Source organism: Aotus nancymaae, unplaced genomic scaffold (assembly GCF_030222135.1).
Source record: "Aotus nancymaae isolate 86718 unplaced genomic scaffold, 86718_ANA_hifiasm-v0.15.2.pri h1tg000040l, whole genome shotgun sequence".
In the NCBI taxonomy this organism is placed as follows: Eukaryota; Metazoa; Chordata; class Mammalia; order Primates; family Aotidae; genus Aotus; species Aotus nancymaae.
In genome coordinates, this window is record NW_026988454.1 from 2,594,268 (window position 1) to 2,618,234 (window position 23,967).

The 23,967-nt window shown below is 46.7% G+C and overlaps 1 protein-coding gene across 4 annotated transcripts in view; it reads left to right on the forward strand.

Annotated features, from left to right (window-relative positions):
• The window catches only part of PDE10A (phosphodiesterase 10A), a 661,629-nt gene that overhangs the window by 311,295 nt on the left and 326,367 nt on the right, over window positions 1-23,967 (forward strand). Inside the window, exon 1 of one of the 4 annotated variants that reach the window (XM_012451021.2) lies at window positions 18,975-19,851. The exons of the other annotated variants lie outside the window; for them this stretch is intronic. Coding sequence (XP_012306444.2) covers window positions 18,975-19,851 — 877 coding nt within the window. Of the gene's footprint in view, window positions 1-18,974; window positions 19,852-23,967 lie in introns of those variants that run through there. 4 annotated transcript variants of the gene reach the window in all.

Genomic DNA, 23,967 nt, shown 5'->3' on the forward strand with positions numbered 1-23,967 from the left:
AGAACGTGTCATTTCCGCCCTTGCGTCCACCATGGAGGTTACTACTGCTGAACGGTGATCTTCTTGCTTTTGTGGCAGCAACTCACGTGATCTGTAGAACCTACAACATACCGAATTCCCCCTTAAATCTCTTTTTGTGATATTCCTCCCAAAATCTTAGGAAATTCCATGATGATTATTTCTTTCACAACTTCCCAATTAGATGTTAAATGCCTTAAGAGACAAGCCACAGATCAAGACCTATGGCTGTTTTCTTTTTCCATCTCAATTGCAATCGTGTACCTAAAAATACCCAGTGGCACCCACATGGGTACCCCACAGTACCCAACAGTTTCCACCATGGGTACCCCATAGCACCAAACAGCATCTACCATGGGTGCCTCATAATACCCAGCAGCACCCCCCACAGGCACCCCAAATACTCCACACTACCCACCATGGGGATCCCAGAGAACTCAGCAGCACCCACCCCGGGCGCGCCACAGTAGGCAGCAGTGCCATGGGGACATACAGCATCCATGGTGACCATAAGATAAAGACTACTCCAGAAATACCACTTTTCACACTTTCCCCCCACATTCCTAGATTGAACTTAGGAAATCTTGTGGCCCTTTGTCTTAAAAGGAGAGAGAAAGATATGACAGCTACGGATAAGGCTTGAACCATTTCTGTAGGTCATCAGCACTTAAAAATCAGCAACTTCATAGGCCCAACTTTGTATATTTTTCCAAAATGAAAGAGATCAGGCTTTGACCTGAAGGGACTGTGAAAGGCTTCCTGGCGTTCCTGTGCTGTGACAGCATGGGGCCAGGCCCCTTTGCCCATAGCCTCTCCAGAGGGCCCATCAGGAGGAGGGGCAGTGCCACAGATCCTCAAGGGCTGGGAGCCAGGGCCCCGGTGAGAATCCAGACTTCCCCTTTCCAGGCTGTCATTCCAGTCCAGAATCCTCCTCTGGGCTTGGCAGGAAGGTGGGAAGGAGGTTCTTTCCAGCTTCTCGGTATCCACTTTGAGACCCTACTGTTTTGCTGCCAGTATCCCTGGTAGCATGCAGAACATTAAGGAAATGATCTGGTTATCTGGGTTTAAACCAACATTTATCTGCCAACATTAGTTCTTAAATAGAGCTACATTTTTCACTCTTTTCTAATCACTTTACCTGACATGCACATGAGGCCTGTCCTACCTAGCTGATGAGGCTGTCCTGAAGATAAACTGAGATGATCCATGGGGCCTCCCTTATCCTGAACACTCAGTGATGCAATTACCTGAACTGACCACCTGCTGAGTACTTTCAATGTCTGTCATGCACAATATGTTTGCAAAATATCCTTAGGAGAAGTCAGAACCTCCACACGAATTAATTCAATGGGATTATTTTTCTAGACAACCTCCCATCTCCTTTAATCTAATAATGCATTCCCTAACATACACGATCAGAAGAGTCTGGCTGTTCCTAGTCTCTTTCCAGAAGCAAACAGACCAGAGATCCTTGCTAGATGACAGTTGATTTGGTGGCTGTTGCTAGGATAGAATTTCCGACACATGTTAAAAAGAATGTGCATGCTCATTTATCATTCAAAAAGATTTTTTTTTCTTTTTTGGTAAAAGCGAATGCACAAAACCTGTTATCACAAAGAGAGAAAGAGAGGGAGACGCTGTGTGTGGGTGGATGCGGGTTGTGATCCAGCGCAGGGAGAGGCTTGAGAAGAACGCTGCCAGCTACTCGGGCTGGGGCCTGGGCGGCCTGCTAAGTGGAAGGAGGGAAACTGTTTCCAAGAAGCAGGGAGCAGGGTAACAACTTGATTTTAAAATCCAATGACGGGGTTATGAGGATTTGAGCCTTCACACTTTTAGTTTAAAATTTAAAAAGAAATACCAAAATGTTATCGCTTCTTAAAAGGATTTTTTTTTCAAAAATATGGAAAAGGAGGTCTGAGTACAAAGGTGGTGGCTTCATAACAGGGGAAGAATCATAGGGAAGCGTAGTAGCCAGGGTTATCCAGAGAAACAACCAGAAGGAAAGATACACACACACATGCACACACATGTACACACACACAGAGACACGCACGTACACACACACAGATACACACACAGAAACACACACATACATAGACATACACACACAGACACATACAGACACACACACACGCACACAGACAGAGACACACACAGACACATACAGACACACACACACAGAGACACACAGACACAGAAACACGCAAATACAAATACAGACACACAGACAGGCAAACACACATACATGGATATACAAACACACACAGACATACACACACACAAACACACACAGACATACACACACACACACAGAGCACACATAAGCACACACATAAACACATGGATATACACACACGCGCAAACACACAAAGACGTACAGAAACACACATACACACTAACAGACACACACAAACACTCACATATACACAGACACACAGATAATACACACACAAAGACACACAGACACAGCAACACACATATGCACACAGAGACATACACATACACAGACATACATATATACACATAGAGACACATGCATGGATATACAAGCACGTACATACACATAGACATAAACACATGCACAGACTGACACACATGGACACATACTTGCACACACAGAGACACACACACATACACAAACACACTGATATACAAACACACAAGCACATACAAACACATGCACACATAGATATACAAACATACATATACCACACACATATACAAACACACAAACACATACAATACACAAATACACATAAACACACATGGGTACACAAACACACAGATATACAAACACACACGGATATACAAATACACACATGAACAAAACCACACATACACAAATACACACATGTGCACAGTTTTCTCTCCTGGGGTACAGGTCTGCAGGACCTCTCATGGGTACCAAAGTCTGTGATGCTCAAGTCCCTGATATAAAATGATGTGGTGCTTGCATATAACCTATGCATATCCTCCTATATACTTTAAACCATCATTATAATTACTTATAATACCTAATACGATGTAAACACTAAGTAGATACTGTATTTTTTAGGAAATGATGACAAGAAAAATCTTTACATGTTCAGTACAGACATTTTATTTCTAAACATTTTAAGCCGGCATGGCTGGTTGAATGCAGGGATGCGGAATCCATGGATATGGAGGGCTGACTGGATTAACTATATACATCTAGAGAGAGCGCTTTTGAGGAACACTGGCTCTCATAATCCTTCTGGCAGGTGGGAAAACCACAGGACACGCAGGGCAGGCAGGAGGCCCAGGAAGAGCCGATGTTGCAGCTTCAGTCTGAAGGCTGTCAGGAAGCAGATTTCTTCTTCCTTAGAGGACCTCAGCCTTTTTCTCTCGAAGTCGTCCACTGATTGGATGAGGCCCACCCACACTGTGGAAGGTCTCTGCTTTCCTGAAAGTTGACTGATCTAATAATGTTAATCTCATCTACCAAATGCCTTCACAGTAACGTCTAGACTGGGATTTGACCAAGCAACAGGCCATGTGGCCCAGCCAAGTTGGTATAAAATAACCATCACAGGAAGGAAGGAAGTGAATCATTCAATCAAGATTTTGTGCTTTTTCTTGGAAAGTTGTTATCAGAATAATTTCATTTCTTGGGAATGAGCGAGGACCCATCGTCCCGCTGGAGGAGTTGGCCGTTGAGGCCCCAGCCATGCAGTGAGTCTGTGCAGTCCTTCATTCCACACACTCCTGGGGGGTTGCAAGTCCATGCTGACAGGCAGGAAGCGAGGCGCTCACCAGTCCCACGGCACTCCGCCCTCCCAGAGCAGGTCAGGGAAAATAACCATGAAATGTGTGTGAGCTTTAAATAAAAGTCAGATCATGTGAGTCACTGATGTTTCCCATTTTGTGAAGACTGGAAGCCAAATCGGTGGCCTAAACAGCCGGTGACCTGGCCGGGTTGCCCCTGACCTCCTAGTCCACTCCAGGCACATGGGCCTCGGTGCGCATCTTTGGACACCTCACACGGCTGTCCCCTCCTCTTGGGACCCCTTTCCTCGCCACCTTCCAGCTGGGCCCCAACATCAGCTTCTCAACGAGATCCTGGCTGACCACACCCTTTCCAACCTGCCAGGCACCCTGACCCCCCTCTTCCTCTGCAGCACCTGTCCCCACATGACCAAATTCACGATGCATGACATTTCTTACTGTTGAACATTTTTACTTGTATAAATTTAAAGGATACAAGTGCAGTTACGTTACATGGAAATACTGCGTAGTGGTGAAGTCTGGGATTTTAGTGTAGCCGTTGACCAAGGAGTGTACATTGTACTCAATCGGCAGTCTTCCCACCCCTCACCTCCCTCCCACCTTCCCACCCCTCACCTCCCTCCCACCTTCCCACCCCTCACCTCCCTCCCACCTTCCCACCCCTCACCTCCCTCCCACGTTCCCACCCCTCTGCATGACCAAAGTCTGTAATTCCACTCTGTACACCCATGTGTACACGTTATTTAGCTCACACTTATGAGTGAGAATGTGCAGTTTGACTTCTTGTTTGTGAGTTGTTTCAGTTAAGATAATGGCCTCCAGTCCACCCTGTTGCTGCAAATGACATAATTTCCTTGTTGTCATCGCTGAGGAGTCTTCCACTGTGCGTGGACCGCACTTTCCTCATGCAATCATTAGTTGACCCACACTCAGGTTGATTCCGTATCTTTGCTATTATGAATAGTCCTGCCATAAACATATAAGTTTAGATATCTTTTTGATATAATGATGTCGGTTGGGTATACACCCAGTAACTAGATCAAATATTAGTTCTATTTTAGTTCTTTGAGAAATTTATTACCTTTTATTTTCCATTCCAGAATATACGGTTCACAGGAGCAAGAGTTTTTGCCTTTTTTGGTCGACTTGCAGATCCCAAGCACACAGAATTCTGGTGCATAGTAGACACTAAATGTTTGTTGAATAAATGAATAATTTTCCAGCATGGCATGAGGCTTGGCATTTGGGTCACCCCTGAATCCCTCACCAGCAACATTTCTGTTTTGTTTCTCTTGGCCTGATGTGATCTGGGAAGAGCAGGAGTTCTTTTCCATTTTCAAATCTTCTCTGGAGACCTCCATACACAAATACCATGACAGTATCTGTACATCTATTTTAAATGATCTTACTTTAAATATAGAACACAAGTCTTCTATGAAAAATTTGAATTTAATATTTTAAGGCCTGTTTTCTCTTTCTCAATACCAAGAATACACTTAGAGAAAAATATACTTCATTTTTTATCAAATAAAAATAAACTCTTTTATATAGACTCCTGCATGTATAAACACTGTGAATGGCTTTTTAGCATGCAGTCCAATGTTATTTACATTTTTCAAGGATGAAATGTAAAATTGTATGGTTTGGTCTTTCTGCTTAGCACATGTTCTCCAAAACAAAAACAAACCAACCAACCAGATACTTAAATCTCAGGCTGGGAAAAAGTATATCAGATTTACCTATCTTCAGAAAAACAATTTCACATTGCAAATGTAGCCAGACTTTTGGGGCAGGCCTAGGCATAGACAAAACCATTGATTTTCTAATATTCAGTTATCTTGATGTCTTCACCACCTTCTCATCCCTAAGATCTGAAAGCTTGGACATGTTGATGCTTTCTCCAGAAGAGACAGTCTTGGTTGCAGTCAGTTGGTGGGTGCTGCGGACACCTGGATGGAGAAGACAGTGACTCAGAGAGGAGGGTGGAGTCTAAGAGTGAACAGGAAAGAGACACTCAGAAAACAACCACCACGACGAAAACTTCTAGCTTTAAGAACTGGGCATGGGAGGCACACACAAAGCAGGAAGAGTTTCTAACTGGAAGCTGATGCCACAAGTTAGTGTTACAACTTTCAGAGGCTACTGTGTACCCATTCTGCCTCTGTGCTCTTGTTTGGGAAAGTAATCCGAATTCAGACATTTCAAGCTGCTAGCAGCTTCTCTTCTTCTGTGATAAGCCCGTTGGCTTTCCTTTGGCCTGTCCAGTCCCTTAGGAATAGTGAGTTAGGTGAAAAGATCATTAATGAGAAGCACAAGCCATTTTATGTTTTCTCATTTTACAGTCCTCATAAAAACAGCAGGTCCCAGTCCGTTTGTGGCTTTTGCTCTAAGCCAGGCAGTGGTCTCATGGTTCCCACGCACGTCAGTCTGAATCTCCACAGCTACTTCTGCTGCTCTCCCCACTGGACATCAGTAGGAAGCTCAGAACAGAAAGTAACTTCCAAGGGCAGCTGGGATGTGGTGGATCTAGAATTTAAGGCCAGGTCTGTTCTGACTGCAGGAACCATGCTTTTTTTTTTTTCTTTTCCTACTGAGTGCCTGCTGCAGGCCAGCGACCACTGGAGGCATTTCCATATACACCATCTTAGTCATCCTTATGGCAACATGAAGGGGAGACATGGCTACTGTTTCCATGCGTCCATTTTAAAGATGGGAAGAGAAGCTCAGCAAGTCTGTATTTTGTCCAGGGAAATTGTGGAATGGGAAAGGGGTAAAGGTCAAACCTGGGCAATGTTTCTCTAGAACAAAGGCTCCAGTCTGTTTCCGAGTGCCTCTGACCAGCTTGGGTTTTTCTTCCTGGGAAACACTTTATAAAACACGATCATATCTATGGACACAGGAACACCTTTTAAAAATTTAAAATTAGAGATCTTTCAAGTCATATTCTTTTACTGTAATCCAAAACTAAACTAAACTAAGATTGTAATGTGGCTGAGAATATTTTTTATTATTTGGAAATTCATAAACATACTTCTATATAACCCATGAATCAAAGAGAATATTAAAACTGAAATTGAAAACCATCTAGAAACAAATGAAAAAGGAATATTTTATTTAAAAACCTTTGGAATCCCCAAAAGGTCAACTCAGGGAAAAAATATGCATTGGCAGAAATGCCTTCACCATTAAAGAAGAAAGACTAAAAATAAAGGAACTGAATACACATAATAAAAATTTAAAAACAAACATGAAAGTGTGAAGAGAGAATATATCACTAAAAATAACATGAAAAATAAGAGAAAGTACAAGTAAATACTGATATTCTGAAACCAGAAGCGGCTCAAGAGGCCTGAATTACAGAGCTGCAAGAAGGTCTGGGGATCACCATGCCCAGGTGCAGGTGGCAGCGGCTCCGGCTCCACCCTGGAAACCTGGATGTTAACCCTTGCCTTTCCAGATCCAATAGAGAAGCTACGACAGTCTGATACATCCAAATCTGCTGTGACACTAAAGAAAACAGTGGAAATCTTGCATGGCTATGCTGCGGACTCCTGGAAGAGCCTGTATACTGAATACCACGTTGGCTTTTGTGAATCGAATCCTGTATATGTGCACTGGAAGGGTTAATCATTCATGGGAATCTGTGGTGTATCTAGTTCTAAGCTGCACATCCCTTTCTCCTTCTTCAATCTAGTTTATCTGTTGAAAAGTTGAAAATGTTCACTAATTTGATTTTCTTCAGAGTTATACTGTGCTTAGTGACTGCTTTCTGGGTCAGTTCACCTAGATGTGACAGGTCTGAGACTTAAGTGATTAGTTAGGTTGAACTGCTAGGAGTGGTGTGGGCCCAGCCGTTACCTTATTTAATTCACAGCAAAGATGTGGAGGGGAGTATTAACTTACAACCAATAAGGACTGGCAACTGCAGTCAACCACAATGAATTGATGGAATTACAGATGGTTCCTAACTTACGGTGGTTCAACTTAAAGGTTTTTTGAGTTTATGATGGTGTGAAAATGATAGGCATTCAGTAGAAACCATTCTTCGAGTATCTATCTTACTAGTCTGTTTTCATGCTGCTGATAAAGTACCTGAGACTGGATAAATTACAAAAGAAAGAGGTTTAATGGACTCATGGTTCCATGTGGCTGGGGAGGCCTCACAATTATGGCAGAAGGTAAAAGGCACGTCTCACATGGTGGCAGACAAGAGAAGTGTGAGAGCCAACCAAAGAGGTTTCCCCTTATCAAACCATCAGGTCTCATGAGACTTAGTCACTACTATGAGAACAGTATGGGGGAAACGGCCTCCATGATTCAATTATCTCCCACTGGCTTCTTCCACAACACAAGGGAATTATGGGAGCTGTCATTCAAGATGAGATCTGGGTGGGGACACAGCCAAACCATATTACCATCCAACCGTTGTTTTTCACTTTCAGGACAGTATTCAATAAGTTACACGAGACATTGAACACTTTATTATAAAATAGGCTTTGTGGTTTTTGCCCGACTGTAGTATACTGAGCACATTTAAGGCAGGCTAGGCTAAGCCCTGACACTTGTTAGGTCAGGTGTACTAAGTACATTTCGACTTAGGATATTTTCAGCTTATGATAGGTCTGTTCTAAATTGAGGAGCATCTGTATTTTGAAAGGTTTTGGTCAAACTTAGAGAGATTGCCTTATACCAGTGACCAATAAGATATATATAAGAAATGCATACCTTTACATAATTAATGAGTTTCAGATAAACTGTGGAAATCTTTACTATCAATGAAATCAAGTTCTAAATAAAGGAACAGTCTTCAGTGTTTATGGGAGTATCTTAGCAAGTCGCAGATTTACCTCCTCGTATTGATCTCTCTTCTGAAAACTTGTTTATATGAGATTTACTTAAATCAGATTTCAAAAACGTAAGATCAGACTTCACCAGTATTTTACAGTTACTGAAGTAATATAGTTTGACCAAAAACAGATGGGACAGATTATCATGGCATATATTACTAACTCCACTACAAAATAGAGATATTTAATGTGTAAACTTGCTTGTATTTGGGGAGAGCATTTAACTAATGCCCCTGTAAAATGATCTCATTTTAATAAATACAGAAATCTGTGAATACTGAATGTAAACATCCTGCCTTAGAGAATAAGCAAGCACACACATACTATATATATGTATACACACACACGTATGTGATATAAAGCACACTATGTGTGTATATATATGTGTGTGTGATATCAAAAGCCCTACTTTGTTGTTCATAGCTGCTTTTCATCAGTTTTATAATCCATGTGTATGAAATCTATAAAACGAGCCTAAATCCTAGCTATTAAAGCTTCCTCTAAGGGCTTCTAAGAGTAGTGACGGAAGTAAATTAATTGGGTCCTTGGAATGTAGTCATGCTGAACACAGTCGTGGAGAGATATACCCAGCAGCCAACAGGAAGGTGGCAGCACAAGCAGCTCGCTTCCTCTTCCTGGGTGGATGCCAATCCTGATACAGTTTGTAATATAGTTTATTACAAACTATATTATTTTCAACATTGATATGTTGTGTCGGGGGCCGGTGAGAACGGCACGTCTGCCGGGGTCTCTCGACCTGCAAGAGGGTCCCAATACCTGGAAGAGAGAGTGCGCGGAAGAAAAGAAAAGACAGGACAGCTGGAGTCTGGAGGGCTGGCCCTAAAACCAGCAACTTTATTGTACACTGAGTTAGTATATATATCTTCTCCTACCTCATTTTACAGGAACATTCTTTGCCCCACTTCATTTACATAAGCATTCTTAGTCCCATCTCAATTATCAGAACAGATGCCATTATCTTGATAAAGGGAAGAGAGAGAGCCATCCGGCTACAAGCTTAGGCAGCGGAAAACACACAATGGGTACAATCAAGTCGCATAATGGGTACAATCAAGTCACGGAGGTGGGTCTCATTATCAGGGTGAGGAAACCTATAGTTAAAATGTTAATGATCTATACAAGTCATCAGAGAGGCGATAGACCCATTAACTTTGCAAATAGCAGTCACAGGAACAAGCATGGGACCCAACAATAGAGGGTAAACAAAGTCATAAAACTAGCCCAGAGCAGGTACTTCAAGAAACAATGCCTAGTAAAACCACACAGCCTTCACCCAGCATTTTAGGTCAGTGGACCAGAAATAGGCTTCTGCAAACTCAAACTTCTATTAAATCTCTCTTTCACTGGTCTCGACTGCTTCCAGGGGGTGAGAAACATGTCCGGGCTCAAGCTCCATTATGGCGGGGACACTGAGTGGTCTCAACGCTGGAGCGATCCCCACAATGTTGAAAGCCTAAGAAATCAGTGTCTTCACCAGTACAGTCTGATCGGAAAGATGGGTCAGATAACCCTAGACTGTAGACTTATAAAGTGTCATTTGTCAGACTTTAAAAATTAGAGAGAAGGGAGTGAAATGCGATCAACAGGGACGGACGTCTTGCAGCTGTAAGAGAATATGATCAGCACTCGCTGCACACTGTGAGACTCTACCCTGGTAACTTCTCTAAGGGCTGCTTCTGCCACTTAAGTTCTAAATTTGTTTGAATGCCTTTACACCCATTTCATTCTTTACTGAAAGCATGTATAATGCTAATAGGTTGGGATATTTTAAGATCCCAGGAATCTTAAACCCTCTTTACCACTCCTAACTAGACCAATTTCCCCATAAACAATGCCACTGATTCTGGGTGACTCCAGAAGCAAGAAAAAAGCATTTATAGGAAGTATTCATATTTAAATTAAGGTGATTATATCATGATTTGTTTATTACATAAGATTATCAGATAAAAATTACAGTGATTTTTAGCTTGGTTTTAGTTGTTCAATTCTATGGTTTTAATCAAACAAGAGAATTGTTTAGAATGCACATGTAAATCTTGCCTAAACTTTTAGGATCAAATGGGTTGAATCCAAGTTAATGATGTTCCATTATGTTTCTCAGTGTACCTGTGGGAAGGCCTTTATGTTACGGATGGAAAAAAGCAGCAGCAGCTCAATGGTAACTATGATATAATTGCCTGAAAGCCACCCTTTACTTCCTGTATTTTGCTCAAATGCATTTCTTTGTGACTCTCGTTAAGAGAAGGATTAGGGCTATGTCAGTCTGCCTGCAATAAAACAAGCTAGGTCCTTGCATCAAGGTGCTCACATAAGAACCAGAAAACTGCTGTCAGTGGTTATGGGAAGGAAGGGTTATACAAAATCGACAGGGAATGTGCAAATCATTTACCCAGGAGGAAGCTTTCTCTCTCTGATTCCCCAGGAGCCCTCAACCATCAGTGTGTGGCTGGATTATTTCTTGTGGCTCCCTGCCAGGTGTGCAACTTCTTGCAAATGCAACCTCCCAGGTGCCCCTTCTGGCCAGTTCAACCACTAGTGCACATACCTAGGCTGGGCCCAGCTGGATCCATACATGACCAGTATGACATGGCAAGCAAAACCAACAAATACTTTAATGCCACTTGGCCCTGGTGTATTCTTTTTTAAATTTGAATTTTGCCTTGTGACTTTAGTGGCGTCTTTCAGCCTGAGGTTGTCTAGGCTCAGCGGACAAATTACAGATAATAAGTAGAAAGTGAAATTGAGATTTATTGTGGATGTTTCAAATTGGGAAAGTACAGGACAGGACAAGCACAATACTCCTGGGTAGAGATCTCTGGAAACTTCTAATGGAAATCTCTATTCAAACAGGTGTGTCAGAGGGAGGAGAAAAGTGAGCTTTCATGTCACCAGTAAGTCACAATAATCTAATTGGATACCTGGAATCGAGGGATAGTGATTTGAATTCAGGAGACTTCCAAGGGTTAGCTAGCATGCTGTGCTCATAGGCTGTACTTGGAAACAATAAAACCCTTATCAAATATGACTGAAATGTATTTTCCACCATCAGGAAAATTGTGCAGGTGCCAAGGAGCTCCAGAGTAGGGGAGGAGATCCTCCTTTGTTGACCTTGCCTTTGTTGATGATGGCAATATTAGTGCAGCATATAAACACGAGGCTATTAACTCCCAATTTCTGAGCCAAATAAAATGAATATGGCCACAGGATTATGGAAGATATGCTGCTCATCTAAACCTCCCCTTCCTTCAGCTCCCAGTCTGAGTTACCTCTGGCGTCTCTGGCTCACTAATCAATCCTATAGAAACACAGCTGAGAAAACAAGGTCGCTCATCTTTTGGCTTCTGTGAATTATTTTCCTCATAAGGGTTCATTTCAAAATATTTAATATACAAAGTTCTACCTACATCTCCCAACTGGCTGCTCTTCCAAATGCCGGGTAGGCTCTGTGCCAGCAACCAGGCCTAACTCAGTCTAGACCGGAGCCTTCCATAACCGACAGCCCCAGTCCTTGAGAATACAGCCCGGGCACGGTCTTCTTGATGCTTCGGCAGCTGAGGAGGCCTGATCACTGCATCAGACTTTCTCTCTCCTTTTTCTGTTCTGCACTTGAATAAGAGAAGCTCAGGGACAAAGCATTGCTTTCTCCTCTTTAAAACCTGTGCAGAAGTCAAGGACTGATGTCAGAACAATTCACCCATGTGAATGAGCCCTGTCTAGCTTTGTGCACCAAAATGCCATTTCAATTCCAGTCTAGACCAGAACAAACTCATGGTGTTCACTTGTACCTCAGGCCATGCCTTAGATTCTTCTCTTTTCCTCTTTCTTTTCTTTTCTCTTTCCTTCTTTCTTTCTTTTCTTTTCTTTCTTCTTTCTTTTTCTTTCTTTTTCTTTTCTTTCTTTCCTTCTCTTCCTTCCTTTCTTCTTTTTCTTTCCTTCCTTCTTTCTTCCTTTCCCTCCCCCTCCTTCCCTCCCTATCTCCTTTCCTCCCTTTTCCCTCCCTCCTTCCCTCCCTTCCTCCCTCCCTTCCTTACTTCCTCTCTCTCTCTCTCTCTCTCTTTCTTTCTTTCTTTCTTTGTAAAGAGAAAGGAATCAGTTCTCCAATTCTTTGGATTAAATGAGCCATTTTGATCCTTACTCCTGAGACAAATCTGGAAGAGACAACAATATTTCCTTCTGTAACTACATCAAACCCCTTGTATACATGTCAAGACCTGTTACAAACATTGGGTTATCAAAATTTAACACGTTTGCAAGAAAAAGATTCAAGAGTAATGAAAGAAGAACTACTTATTTCAAGCACATGAACAATACACAGTTCGAACATCACATAGTAGCTTGTGTGGGCACTGAGGTAGTATCATGGTGACACAAACTCAGTGGTAATTTTGGCAACCCTTATGAGACCTGTGTACACATTTGTATGAAAAGTCCCCATAGGAATCAGGGCATACCATCTTTTATAATTTCAGCCTCCAGCCAAGCCTCCTTTTTTGGGCGGGGAGACAAGAGTCTTGCTCTGTCGCCCAGGCTGGAGTGTAGTGGTGCAATCTTGGCTCACCGCAACCTCTTCCTCCTGGGTTCAAGTGATCCTCCTGCCTCAGCCTCCCGAGTAACTGGGATTACAGTCATCTGCCACCATGCCCAGCTAATTTTTTGTATTTTAGTAGAGACGGGGTTTCACCTTATTGACCAGGCTGGTCTCAAACTCCTAACCTCGTGATCTGCCTGCCTCAGCCTCCCAAAGTGCTGGGGTTACAAGTGTGAGCCACTGCGTCTGCCCAGCCAAACCTTTTTATCCAGAATGTCCATCTATGACCACTTTCTACTTAAATGCTTTCAACTGGACTTTAGTTTTCTTAAATAAGCATTTTGTTTCTTTTAGGCTTATTATTCTTATTGAGATATAATTCTCTCACGCTGCTTTTATTTAATTCTTAAAACACAGTCTCAAGCACAATTGATATATTTGACTTGTAAAAGTTTGGTGAAGTGTTGATTATTTAAACAGAACTCATGGTTGTGTTCTAACTTGTGTCTGTTTTTGAGAACTGAAAACTGTTTCAGCACTTTACAAATGCCAATGGATTTCTACAGTGACTTGATATTTTTTAATGGCAACATCTTTGAAATCTACTTCTGTGTCATAACACCGCAGTGTTACATAAGAGAGTTAATAATCTCATGGTTATCACAAGAACTTAGTATTGATTACATAACCTTAGCAATACCTTTTTAACACCAGAATCTTCATAGCTAGACACTTACAGCCATTATGCAGAGCTTATTTTCAGGAGATAATTAATGTCTTTCTTTTGATTAGTGAAAATCTTCACTTGGATCTTACATTAATCAAGAAACATGTTTCTCTCACTGAAAAGAAACTTTTTTAAAAAAGAAAGAAAGAAACACACGTAACCCCTTTCTCAGATAGAATGGATTCTTAAGAATGGATTCAAATATTCAAATATTAATATTTGAAATATTAATATTTTAACCATTTGCATATCATCAAAAATATTCTAATTAGAAACTAATTTTAATTAAAAATTGAAAGTTAGAAACTAATTATAATTAAAAAAATAAAAACTATTCTGATGTTTATTAAATAAATAATAATGTAATCTATACTGGTTTTTACTGCTTTATAACATAAAGTGATAATACAATTGCAATTTGTTTTACTGTTAATTGGTTTGAATTAATAAAAACAATTCAAGGGAGTGAGGGATAAAAGACTACAAATCAGGTTCAGGGCATACTGCTCGGGTGGTGGGTGCACCAACATCTTGTAAATCACCACTATAGAACTTACTCATGTAACAAAATAGCACCTGTTCCCCAAAAACATATGGAAATAAAACATTAAAACAAAAACAATTTAACTGAAACTGAAGATCTAGGAATATTAATGGTACCTAAATGAGTTGTTTTTATCATCTTAGTCTGTTTCCAAGGCTGTCCCCTGTAAAGTATTGACTTTAATAATATTTTTTAAACTAGAATTATAATGGCCTTTTATTTTAGGTTTGACTATAACAACACTGTAAGGTATCAACAATGTAAGGTATCCCTTACTTTGGTCAAGATGTGTTAACATCAATACTAGTGGAAATTTGTAATCAGTTGGCATTCAGGTGACAGGAAGACCAGCAATTATTGAGTGCCTATTGTGTACTGGTCTTCATTAAAGGTATGAATAGTAGGACAGGCAGTCTCCCTGATGTCAAGCTGTTTAAAATGGAGCTGTCAATGGAAATTACATATGCATTAACTTTCTTAACAAGAGACTTAACCCAACATGTTGATACGTGCAGATAAAATACATAAGTTCCAGGAGTCTAGACAACAAAGCTATGATGAATTGGGAATGAGAAAAATTGAAGGAAACTTCCTGGAAATACAAACTAAAATCTAGTAGTGAGGGATTGTGGGGTGGGAGGTCGGGAGGATGTGAGTGAATGCCTGGAAGCTAACTCCATTTTAATGACACTAGATAGTAAACAAAGTATCTCATTAACATGGAGATAGTTTGTGTGATATGACAATCACACCTGAATGATATTCACGCTAATTTACTAGCTATTAAATAGAAAAAGTCAGACAGATAAAACTCACATGATGTTATTGGACTTAGGAACAATAGACACTTGCTTATGATTTATTTTGCTATGCCTTTTAAATGTTAGAAAAATGAAAGTCATGGTAAAGAGAACGTGCATTTTGGTAGACATCTGTATAAGCAGATGAGTTTAGCATTTAGTTTTCTTTGCTTTTATATGTTCATAAAGAAATGTTATTATCATTTAAAAAGGAAAGAGATTTTTTAAGAATCAATGATGTGAAATTTACAACAGTGAGCACTAATATCCACAGCTGTAAAATAAAATCAGTTAAGACACAGAACTGCATGTTTACCAAAGTTCATAAAATATTAACAATGTTAGTTACAAGCCTAACTCTTATGTTATTAAAAATGGATGCATGATTAAATTATCATGAAGAAATTTCATACTTTTTTGGGGAAAATCCCCATTTAAAAATGTCTTAGGCTCTACCTAGACTCACGTTTTTAAGAACATAAAATCCAAATTAAGTGACAATCAGGCAGGTATTATTTCCTCTATAAATAAACGTCAGGCATAAATACTAAAAGTAATATAGAATTAACTTGATTTAAAAATAACAACATGTAGAAGAGTGTCTGGAGAATTTACATATAGTTACGGTTGTATAGGCCCACTAATTGAAAGTTTCATTAGCAATACAAAACTCTTGATCATCTTCCTTGGTAAAAAGCAGAGACAAATGTTTTATATTATTTTTAAATGTTGAACTAGTAGTAATGGTCATCATTATTTTGGCACCATTACTGGTGTTAACTACCCTCCTAATATTCTTTTACTTAGTTTTTTTTTTTCTTTGCAACGTTTTTTTTTCTTTGCAACATTTGCAAACTCTGTGCTTGGCATTTCCTCAGCTGAAAGTATGGAAAATTGTTTATTTTACCGAGAGCACTGCAACCTTGTGAATTTCTGCCATCGCTCTTCCTCTACTCCTGATAATGACAGTATGCTTAAATTGCCCTGTAGTCTAATAACATTTTGCCATGTTAACTATATTGCAGCCTTTATGGGAACTTTCAGAATACAGTGTTCCCTCAATTATGGGCCGGTGCGTTTATTCACAAAAGGTTTGGAGTAACAAAAATGTAGTGTCACAGCCTTCTCCTCTTTCTGATGTATTAGTAAAGAAACCCAAAGGGAAGGAAAGGAATCCACAAGCAGCGCGTTCTCCGGCGGGCGCCGCAGCACCTGAGCACAGGTGAGTGACGGAGCCGGTGTGTCTGCGCCTTTGTCATTAAAGTCTTCAACTAAGCAAAGTTCATGAAGAAAAGAAAGTGGCTGAATGCCTCTGAGACTTACAAACGCGGACACTAGTATGAAGGAGGGAGACCATGCATCCAAATTTCACAGCTAATCAGTAAACCCCTCCTCAACTTGTTCCTTTCCCGTTGTCATGCTTTGTGATTTTAATTTGTCCAGGAAAACATCCCTTCCAGCAAGCACTTGGAGAAAAGAAGGACGAAAGGTAAACAGGAGGTAGATTCTGGGAAAGGGTGAATGAAAATTCCAAAGTTTGCCTCCCTATTTAACAAGGACTCCCGGGACAAATATTTGGTGTTTCCCACCCTGTCTCCTGCGCCCGCAAGGGGGCTTATAGGCAAGTTAAATGTATATTTTCTTGGAACTGAAAAAAATCGTTTTAATAACTTCAAAATGCAAATAATGAAACTTAAATGACGAGAAACATTTTTGCGTGTAAAGGAAGGAACAATAAACACTTGAGGAGAAACGTGTCTTTCCTAAATGTGCGGGCAGCCCGCCCCCAGAGCCTTCCTGCCTGGTCCAGGCGCGACGGCACAAACTCCAGACTCGCAGCAAAGTAAGCGGAGTGGAATCTGCGCGGCCGGAGAAGCGTCAAGCCAGGAGGCTGCCGACAGCCCGGCTCAATCATTCTAGTTTTTTCTTTGCCGAAAAAAAATTCAAAAACAAGGGCAGCGCCCCTGAGGTAAGAGTCATCACAATCATTTTCTTCTTCCACGAATGTAGGGATTCTGACCCAGTGAGTGCCAAGGCTGATGCCCGTTACACGCGACACTCAGGATCTGTCCGGGAATCGCGGAGACGTCTGTGGACTTTACTCGGGGAGGGGAGCCCCAACATGTCCCTCGCATCCCAACTGCTCAGCTTGTGCAAATACAAAAGTGTTATTTTCCACTGTGGCGAGTTTGGATGGGAGTCGGGGAAAGAATTGACTAGTGAGGAATCTGGAGCGCGCTTCAAAATAAAAATACATGTGCAACTGGATAGAGAGAAGAAAACGTGTAGGGCAAGAAACGGCCCCAGGACCCAGCGCACAGCGGGAGCCCAGGGCTCTCGGCCAGCCCAGTTGCTGCACCATAGAGCACGCCTCGCGCTTGGGTGACCGCTTTGCCCTTCGTGAAAGCTGGGCTTTGGCGCGTGTGCTCCACTCCGGGGAAAATAACCTCGTCCTGGGAGTCAGGACAGCCCGTGCCACCGTGGGATAGCAGACCCACCGCCTCTTCTCCGACCCAGCGCGCCGTGGTGCCCCCGCCCCGTGTGTCTGCCCGAACGCGGACACCTGCGCACCCGTGCGCCCTTGTGCTCCAACTTCCCCAAACTTCTGGCGGCTCCTAGTTCTGAGCGCCCATTGGGCGGCTCATTTCCCTTCAGTGGCAACTGCTTGGATTCGTGACTACCCGCTGGGGTGTCCAAGAAAGCCGCAGATGGCAAGGCAGCCTCAGGGTTTGGGGGCAATGATCTCATGGTCTTGCTCATTTTGGCCACAGCTTACCCTTTCCGTTCTCTAACCCCAACCAATGCAAACTGGGCTTGTGCAGACGAAGTTCGTTTTAAAGTGACTATCCGAGACAGAGTCCTGGTGAGGAACCGTATTTGAAACCCTAGTTTATGGGAAACACTGAGTGTTCATTTAAACTCCGACCAAAGGTCCTAGTTGGAATTCTCCCTCGAGAGCTCGGACTGAGCACAGCAGGGTTGGAGCTGCTGGCCGGCTACCAGCAGGATTCCCTGGCTGGGGCAACCGGCAGGCCGACGTGGCTTGCCCAGCAGCGCACAGCTGGAACCGCTGCGGGACTCAGTATTTAGAATCCCGAACACCGGACCCAGATGTGACAGGGCCAGGAGGAGACGCAGCGGTTGCTCTGCCCGTCCGCTCGGGTCCGGGATGCAGGCGGCGCGCCGAGGGCCACGCGGGTGCCGGAGCCTGGCGCAGGGGCCGCGTCCCGCGGGGCGCGCTACGTGGGCGCGGGAGGCGGCGGCGTGGGGAGCGCCTGCTCCGCCAGTGGGCGTCTTCTACCGCCGCCGCCGCCACCACCGCCTCCACGGGCAGCGGCACTGCGGGGTTTTTCTCCGTTGGTTTCCAGCCGCAGCCGAGGCTCAGCCGCCGGAGCGCTCACAGACCACGCCTCGCCTGCGGGGAGGGTCTCCGCCGCCCCTCGCTCCGGCTCAGGAGGGCGCCAATTGTGCGCGCCTGCGGGTAGCCGGGAGCCGTCGACCGGGCCTGGCCCGGGGCCCAGGCCCCGGCTCCGGCTCCTTCCGCAGCCCAAGCCAAGCACAATGTGAAGACTGGACTGGGAGAAACCAGAAGACCGGAGAGAAGGACCAGGCTGCGGCTCGGGCGGCCGGCGGCGGTGGGCAGGTCCTGCGGGGGCGGAGCCCACCGAGCCCAAGCCCGCTGCGCCCCTCCCGCCCACCCGCCAGCCAGCGGCCTGCCCTCTCCGCGGCCCGGGGAGGAACCATGGCCAGCCCCGAGGAGCCTCTCGCTCCCCGCCCCCAGGGTTCCCCGCCAACGGCCGGGGACCAGCCGGGCTGCGGCCCGGGCAAACTCCGCCCGGAACCCAGGCGCAGCGCGGCCGGCGGGGGGAGCGCGGCGGGCCCGGGCCCGGCCCCCGAGTGGCCTGGCCGCGGCCGGGCAGAGCGCGCCGCGCCCCCGCGCCCGCCCCACTCCTCCGCAGGCCGCGCCAGCCCCGCGGGGGGCCCCGGCGCCCTCTCTGCGCGCGGCGGCGGCGGCGGCTGCGGCTGGGTCGCGGCCCGCGCTCCCTTGGCGCTCGCCTTCTCCTCCCGGGTCCCCTCCTCCTCTCCATCTTCCTTTTACTTCTGGCCGCCGCCCCCCCCGCCGCCCCCCTCTTTTCTCCCCTCCTCAGCTGCCTTTCACCTCCCCGTGCGTCTCCCAGGAAGGGAGGGCGCAGCGGCGGCGGCGGCGGCGGCGGGAGGAGGCGGCGATGCTGGCGGAGGAGGAGGAGGAGGACAAGAGGCAGCTCCCTTGAGCGTCCCCAGCAGCAGTAGTCACCGCGGCGGCGGTGGCAGCGGCGGCGGGCGGCGGCGGCTCTTCCTTTCGCCTGCGCTCCAGGGCTTGCTGCTCCCAGCCCGCGCCGGGCCCCGGCTGCCGCCGCCGCCGCCCCGGCTCCCCCTCGGCCCGGCCGCCCGCCGCGCGGGCTCCCCCGGTTTCTCCGGCGCTGGCCCAGGCGGCGGCGGCCAAACTCCGCGGCGTCCCCTGGGCGCCGGCTTCGCTCTCGCCGCCGCGGCTGCGCTGCTTTTCGGCTCCGACATGGAAGATGGACCTTCTAATAATGCGAGCTGCTTCCGAAGGCTGACCGAGTGCTTCCTGAGCCCCAGTAAGTGGCTTGTTCCCCGTTCCCCGGAGGTGGGGCGTCTCCTCGTCCCTGGGGGCGGGCTGGGGGCTTGAGCGGCTGGGTTGGGAGCGGGTGGCGAGCGAGGTGCCGGTGTCCGGGCTTGGAGCTCTCAGCGGGATTTTCTGGAGGGGCAGGAGCCGGTACCCCTGGAGGAGCGCGGGAGCCTTCGGCCGCGCGGGGACACCGGGGTTTCCCAGGCTCAGCGTGCGCGCGGGGGAAGGGCAGCCCAGGAGGGCGGCGGGAGCTGGGCGTTTCGAGCAGGACCTGCCGCCTGCTTCTCTGCCCCTCTTGCCGTTTCTGGCCACTCTCCTCCGGCGCGTATTTATACTCTCAACTTTGTGACCACTTAGCCAGGTTCCTCCCTCTTGAGCCTTTGGCCATTTGGCTGAAGCAGACGCGCTTCCTTCCACTTGGGGGTCCAGCCCACCCGGTCCCTGTAGCCGGGGTGAGGGAGGCCGGGGCCTCGGAACCCTGCGCTTCCAATCGTGAAGGCACCGCCGTTCTCTGGGACTCGGAGTGGGCGCGCCCGGCCTCCCACCCCGCGCAGTGACCGTCGTCATCTATAGCATGGAGTGGCGGGGTGGAGACCAGTGCACCTCCACCCAGGGGACGCACTCCCACCCCAGGCCGCGTCCTGTTGGTCCTGGGGCTTCTCTGGGGTCCGGGCTGGTAGAGAAAAGGGAAAGACAATGGGGTGCTAGGGTGGAAGAGAAAGGCGCCGCCGCCTCCGACCCGCGGGATGCGCCCCCGGGCCCACTGTGGCGTGGCCGCCACTCCTCGCCACCCGCGGGCGCGGGGCTGAGAGCGCGCTGGGGCAGAGGTGGCAGAAGGCCTGTCACGCTGGTGAGGGACAAGATTGAGCAGAAAAGTCAAGGCAGGGGTTCGCTAGAAGGAACCAGGCAGGCGGGAGACAGTGAGAAAAGAGGAGGCGCCCGGTGCGCAGAGGAGGGGGGCGTCGCGGGTGGAGGGCGAGCAGGGTGAGGACGGGAAGACCGCGGTGGGGCTGGGTGGGAGCTCATCCTGGTCCGGGAGGTCGCGCCCATGGGTCCCCCGGGCGACTCCGGCGCCAGCCGAGCCGGGCGCGGCTCCTCGCGGCCCAGAGCTCCGCTCCGGAGCCACCGTTCACCGCGTGCGCACCCAAGCCTTTGTCTGCGCCTCGCTCAGGAACCGCGCTTCCGCGGCGCCTTCTCAGGGCAGACGCTCTTCCAGGATTGCTGTTTCGGTTTCCCGCTCCCAACTGCTGCTCACTCCCAGGCCTGGGCCGACCCGCGTCTCCAGGGCACGCGAGGTTGAGCCCCTCCCCGCGGCCGGAGCTGATCCGGGCCCACTGCCTGCCCAGGCATCTTTAGGGTGCAGCCCCCGGCCTGGCAAGCGTGTCCGCGCCGGGATTGGCCACTTCTTGTAACCCCGCTTCCCTAGCAGGGGCCAGTCCACGGCGAAAGCCTCGTGGTCAGTGGCCTCTCGCACACCCGCGCGGGCTCCGGTCGCGAGTGGCTGCTCGCACTTAATTGGCTGGCAGGGTGTTGGCCCGGTGCTCCCAGCTGATCCCTAAGTCCTCCCCCACGTGTCTGCCCATTGCGGTCTAGACACCCACTGCAGTCTAGGTGGGAAAGGGGTCTGGTGATGGGTGTCCGTGGACAGAGATGTGGCCTTCTCTGTTGGCCAGAGATGTGGTCAGTAGAAGCACTTTCCTTACTGAAGTGGACCCCCATGGCGATGCATCGAAGATGGTACAGAGAGTATGGGGCCCCACCAGCTCTCCCGGGGTGTTGGGGTCAGCCTGTAGGCCTGTAGTAGGACTGGGGTTCTTCCCGGTCCCCTAAGTGGTGAGCTTGTGAATTCTTTTTTGAAAAAATAAACATCTTAACTTTTCTCAGTTGGCTGTTGACTTGGAGTGGAGGGTTGAAGTCTGCTCTACCTTGCAGTGACAGGCTATCCTGGGGGGGGGGGCGGGCGGTGGTGCGACTGAGACACAGGACTGTAGCCTTCTGGGAAAAGCCCGTGGTCCTGAGATGCTGGAGCTTCTGTTGGAGCTGCTGGCACCTGTGTTCAGGGCCGTGCTCAATGCTGTGGAGGGGAACAGAGATTTGTGGCTCTAGGTAGAGGGCTTAATCCTCCCAGGGGATTCCTAGCAGGTTGTCCCTTTAGAAAGACAGAATCCCTGGAGAGGAGAAGGGTCAGTAGAAGGGTCTACTCTGCAGAAAGGCCCAGCAAGGAGAAGCAGGAGCATCAGAGAAACCACACTTGTCAGGGGACACTCAAGAGCGGTCCCCTCACCCCTCGCCCCACATCCTGCCCTGCCCAGAGCAGTAGCTTTGGGCTTGAACAGGAGCAAAAGGTTAGGACAGTCTCATTTGGGACATGACTAAGGTAGTAAATGAGAAGATACTTTTAAACAAAATCTATTATCAGACCCACTTCACTCCAGCTTGGGAAAGGGAGACTGATTCTTAAAGGAGAGTAGCCAGTTTCTGCTCTGACCTGCTTGTCTCCACTCTTTGGGTCTTTGTTTCTGTCTGTTGCTGCCTGACAAGCCACTGGTCTGAACTGCTAAAATACTGAAGCTGGACAGTGTTTTGTGATATTTGCCATTTAAAAAATCAGCCTTCTGAAAAATAATTTCTAGATTCTGTAAAAATGTAACAATGCCCAAACACAGACAGCTGTGTCTAGCTGTTGAGTGTTGTTATTATTATTTTCTTTCAGTTTGATCTCCTCTTGGTCTGATATGCAGGTGGACATGTAAGGGCTGCTGTGTCCAGTTATGGTTTGGTGAATGCTGGTTTTATTTTTGTTACCATCAAAAGCAAATCACATATGGAAGGCATGATGTGCCAGCTTCGCTCCTGTCCATTGTAGCTCTGCGTTTTGGCTCTTCACACTGACTGGCTGGTTTGCTCACTCATGCACCAAACAACACTTAGTAAGAGCTACTGCCAGGAGCCAGGCCCCAGAGACGGAAAAAAAGAAGCCAGGAAGCTGCTGTGGGAGGTGTTCGCCAACCAGTGAGAGAGACGGAGCCCCCTAGAAGCAGGTTTGACGTTAATGCCGGGGGTCAGTGGCCACCATGCCCAATGCCTTTACTCTGTCCTTATCAGGTCATTCCTGACTTCACCTCATGTCCTGCCATGTGCCGCTACTTGCTGACCTCTGGGGTCTTCCTCAGGCACCCAGCTTCACACTTCATTGTGGCGAAAGTTGCCACTGGAGTAGGAAACAGTCTTGTGGCTGGAGAGTCTGGCGCTTGCTCGTGCAGTGCAGAGCCGAGAAGTCATGTTGGACAGACCAGTGTGAGTGGCATTTGGTCTTCTGGAAAAGACAACTCAGGTTGTCTGCGCTGGTGGTCAGTGTGACTGCTCTAATGTCACAAGGCTGCAGAGATCAGGAGCTCTGAGGCATGCCTGCCCGCCTGTGGAAAGGAGGACAGTCAGGAGCCACAAATCCGCCCCCAGCTCTCTGTGATGTCTGTGTTTTCCCGGTTAGCTACTCATTTGACACAAAGAGACAGAGACAAAGGAAACCGGTTGGTCAAGGAGGATACCATGAAAGTGAGGAAAATAAGATGGGAAAAAAATTATGAATGCAGACTGCAGATATCTTCAGACTACAACTGATTGTGTATTTCCCAAATATTCAAAACAGGAGATGTGTGTATTCCCAGGAATTGTGGAGTTTAAATGTGCTCCACACTCCTCAGTGACCGCTCTTACTGTTTCTTGAGACATAAGATACTGTGTGGCTGACGCTTGAACAAACTGAGATAAATATGATCTCTTTTAAGAGCAAATGCATTTAACACATACAAACTACACTAGGCTTCGCCTTTGGCTTCTCTTTGTGGGCTCAGGGAGAGGAAGGTTGCAGAAGAATGCCAGACCAACACTCAGCAGTAGAAATGGGTCTAAATCAGCCAACGGCCAACTCGTGGATACTTGTTGAGAACCTCCTGAGTGTAAATTGCTTGAGGGAGATTTAAAATAGTGATAACAGGTCCCTCAAAGGACTTGGGATATAGCTATGGATGACGAGCAAAGCAAGGCTGTGACTTCTTCTCCTTGCAGAGCCGGTGTGCTGACCTGAGTGTCTCAGACCTCAGCC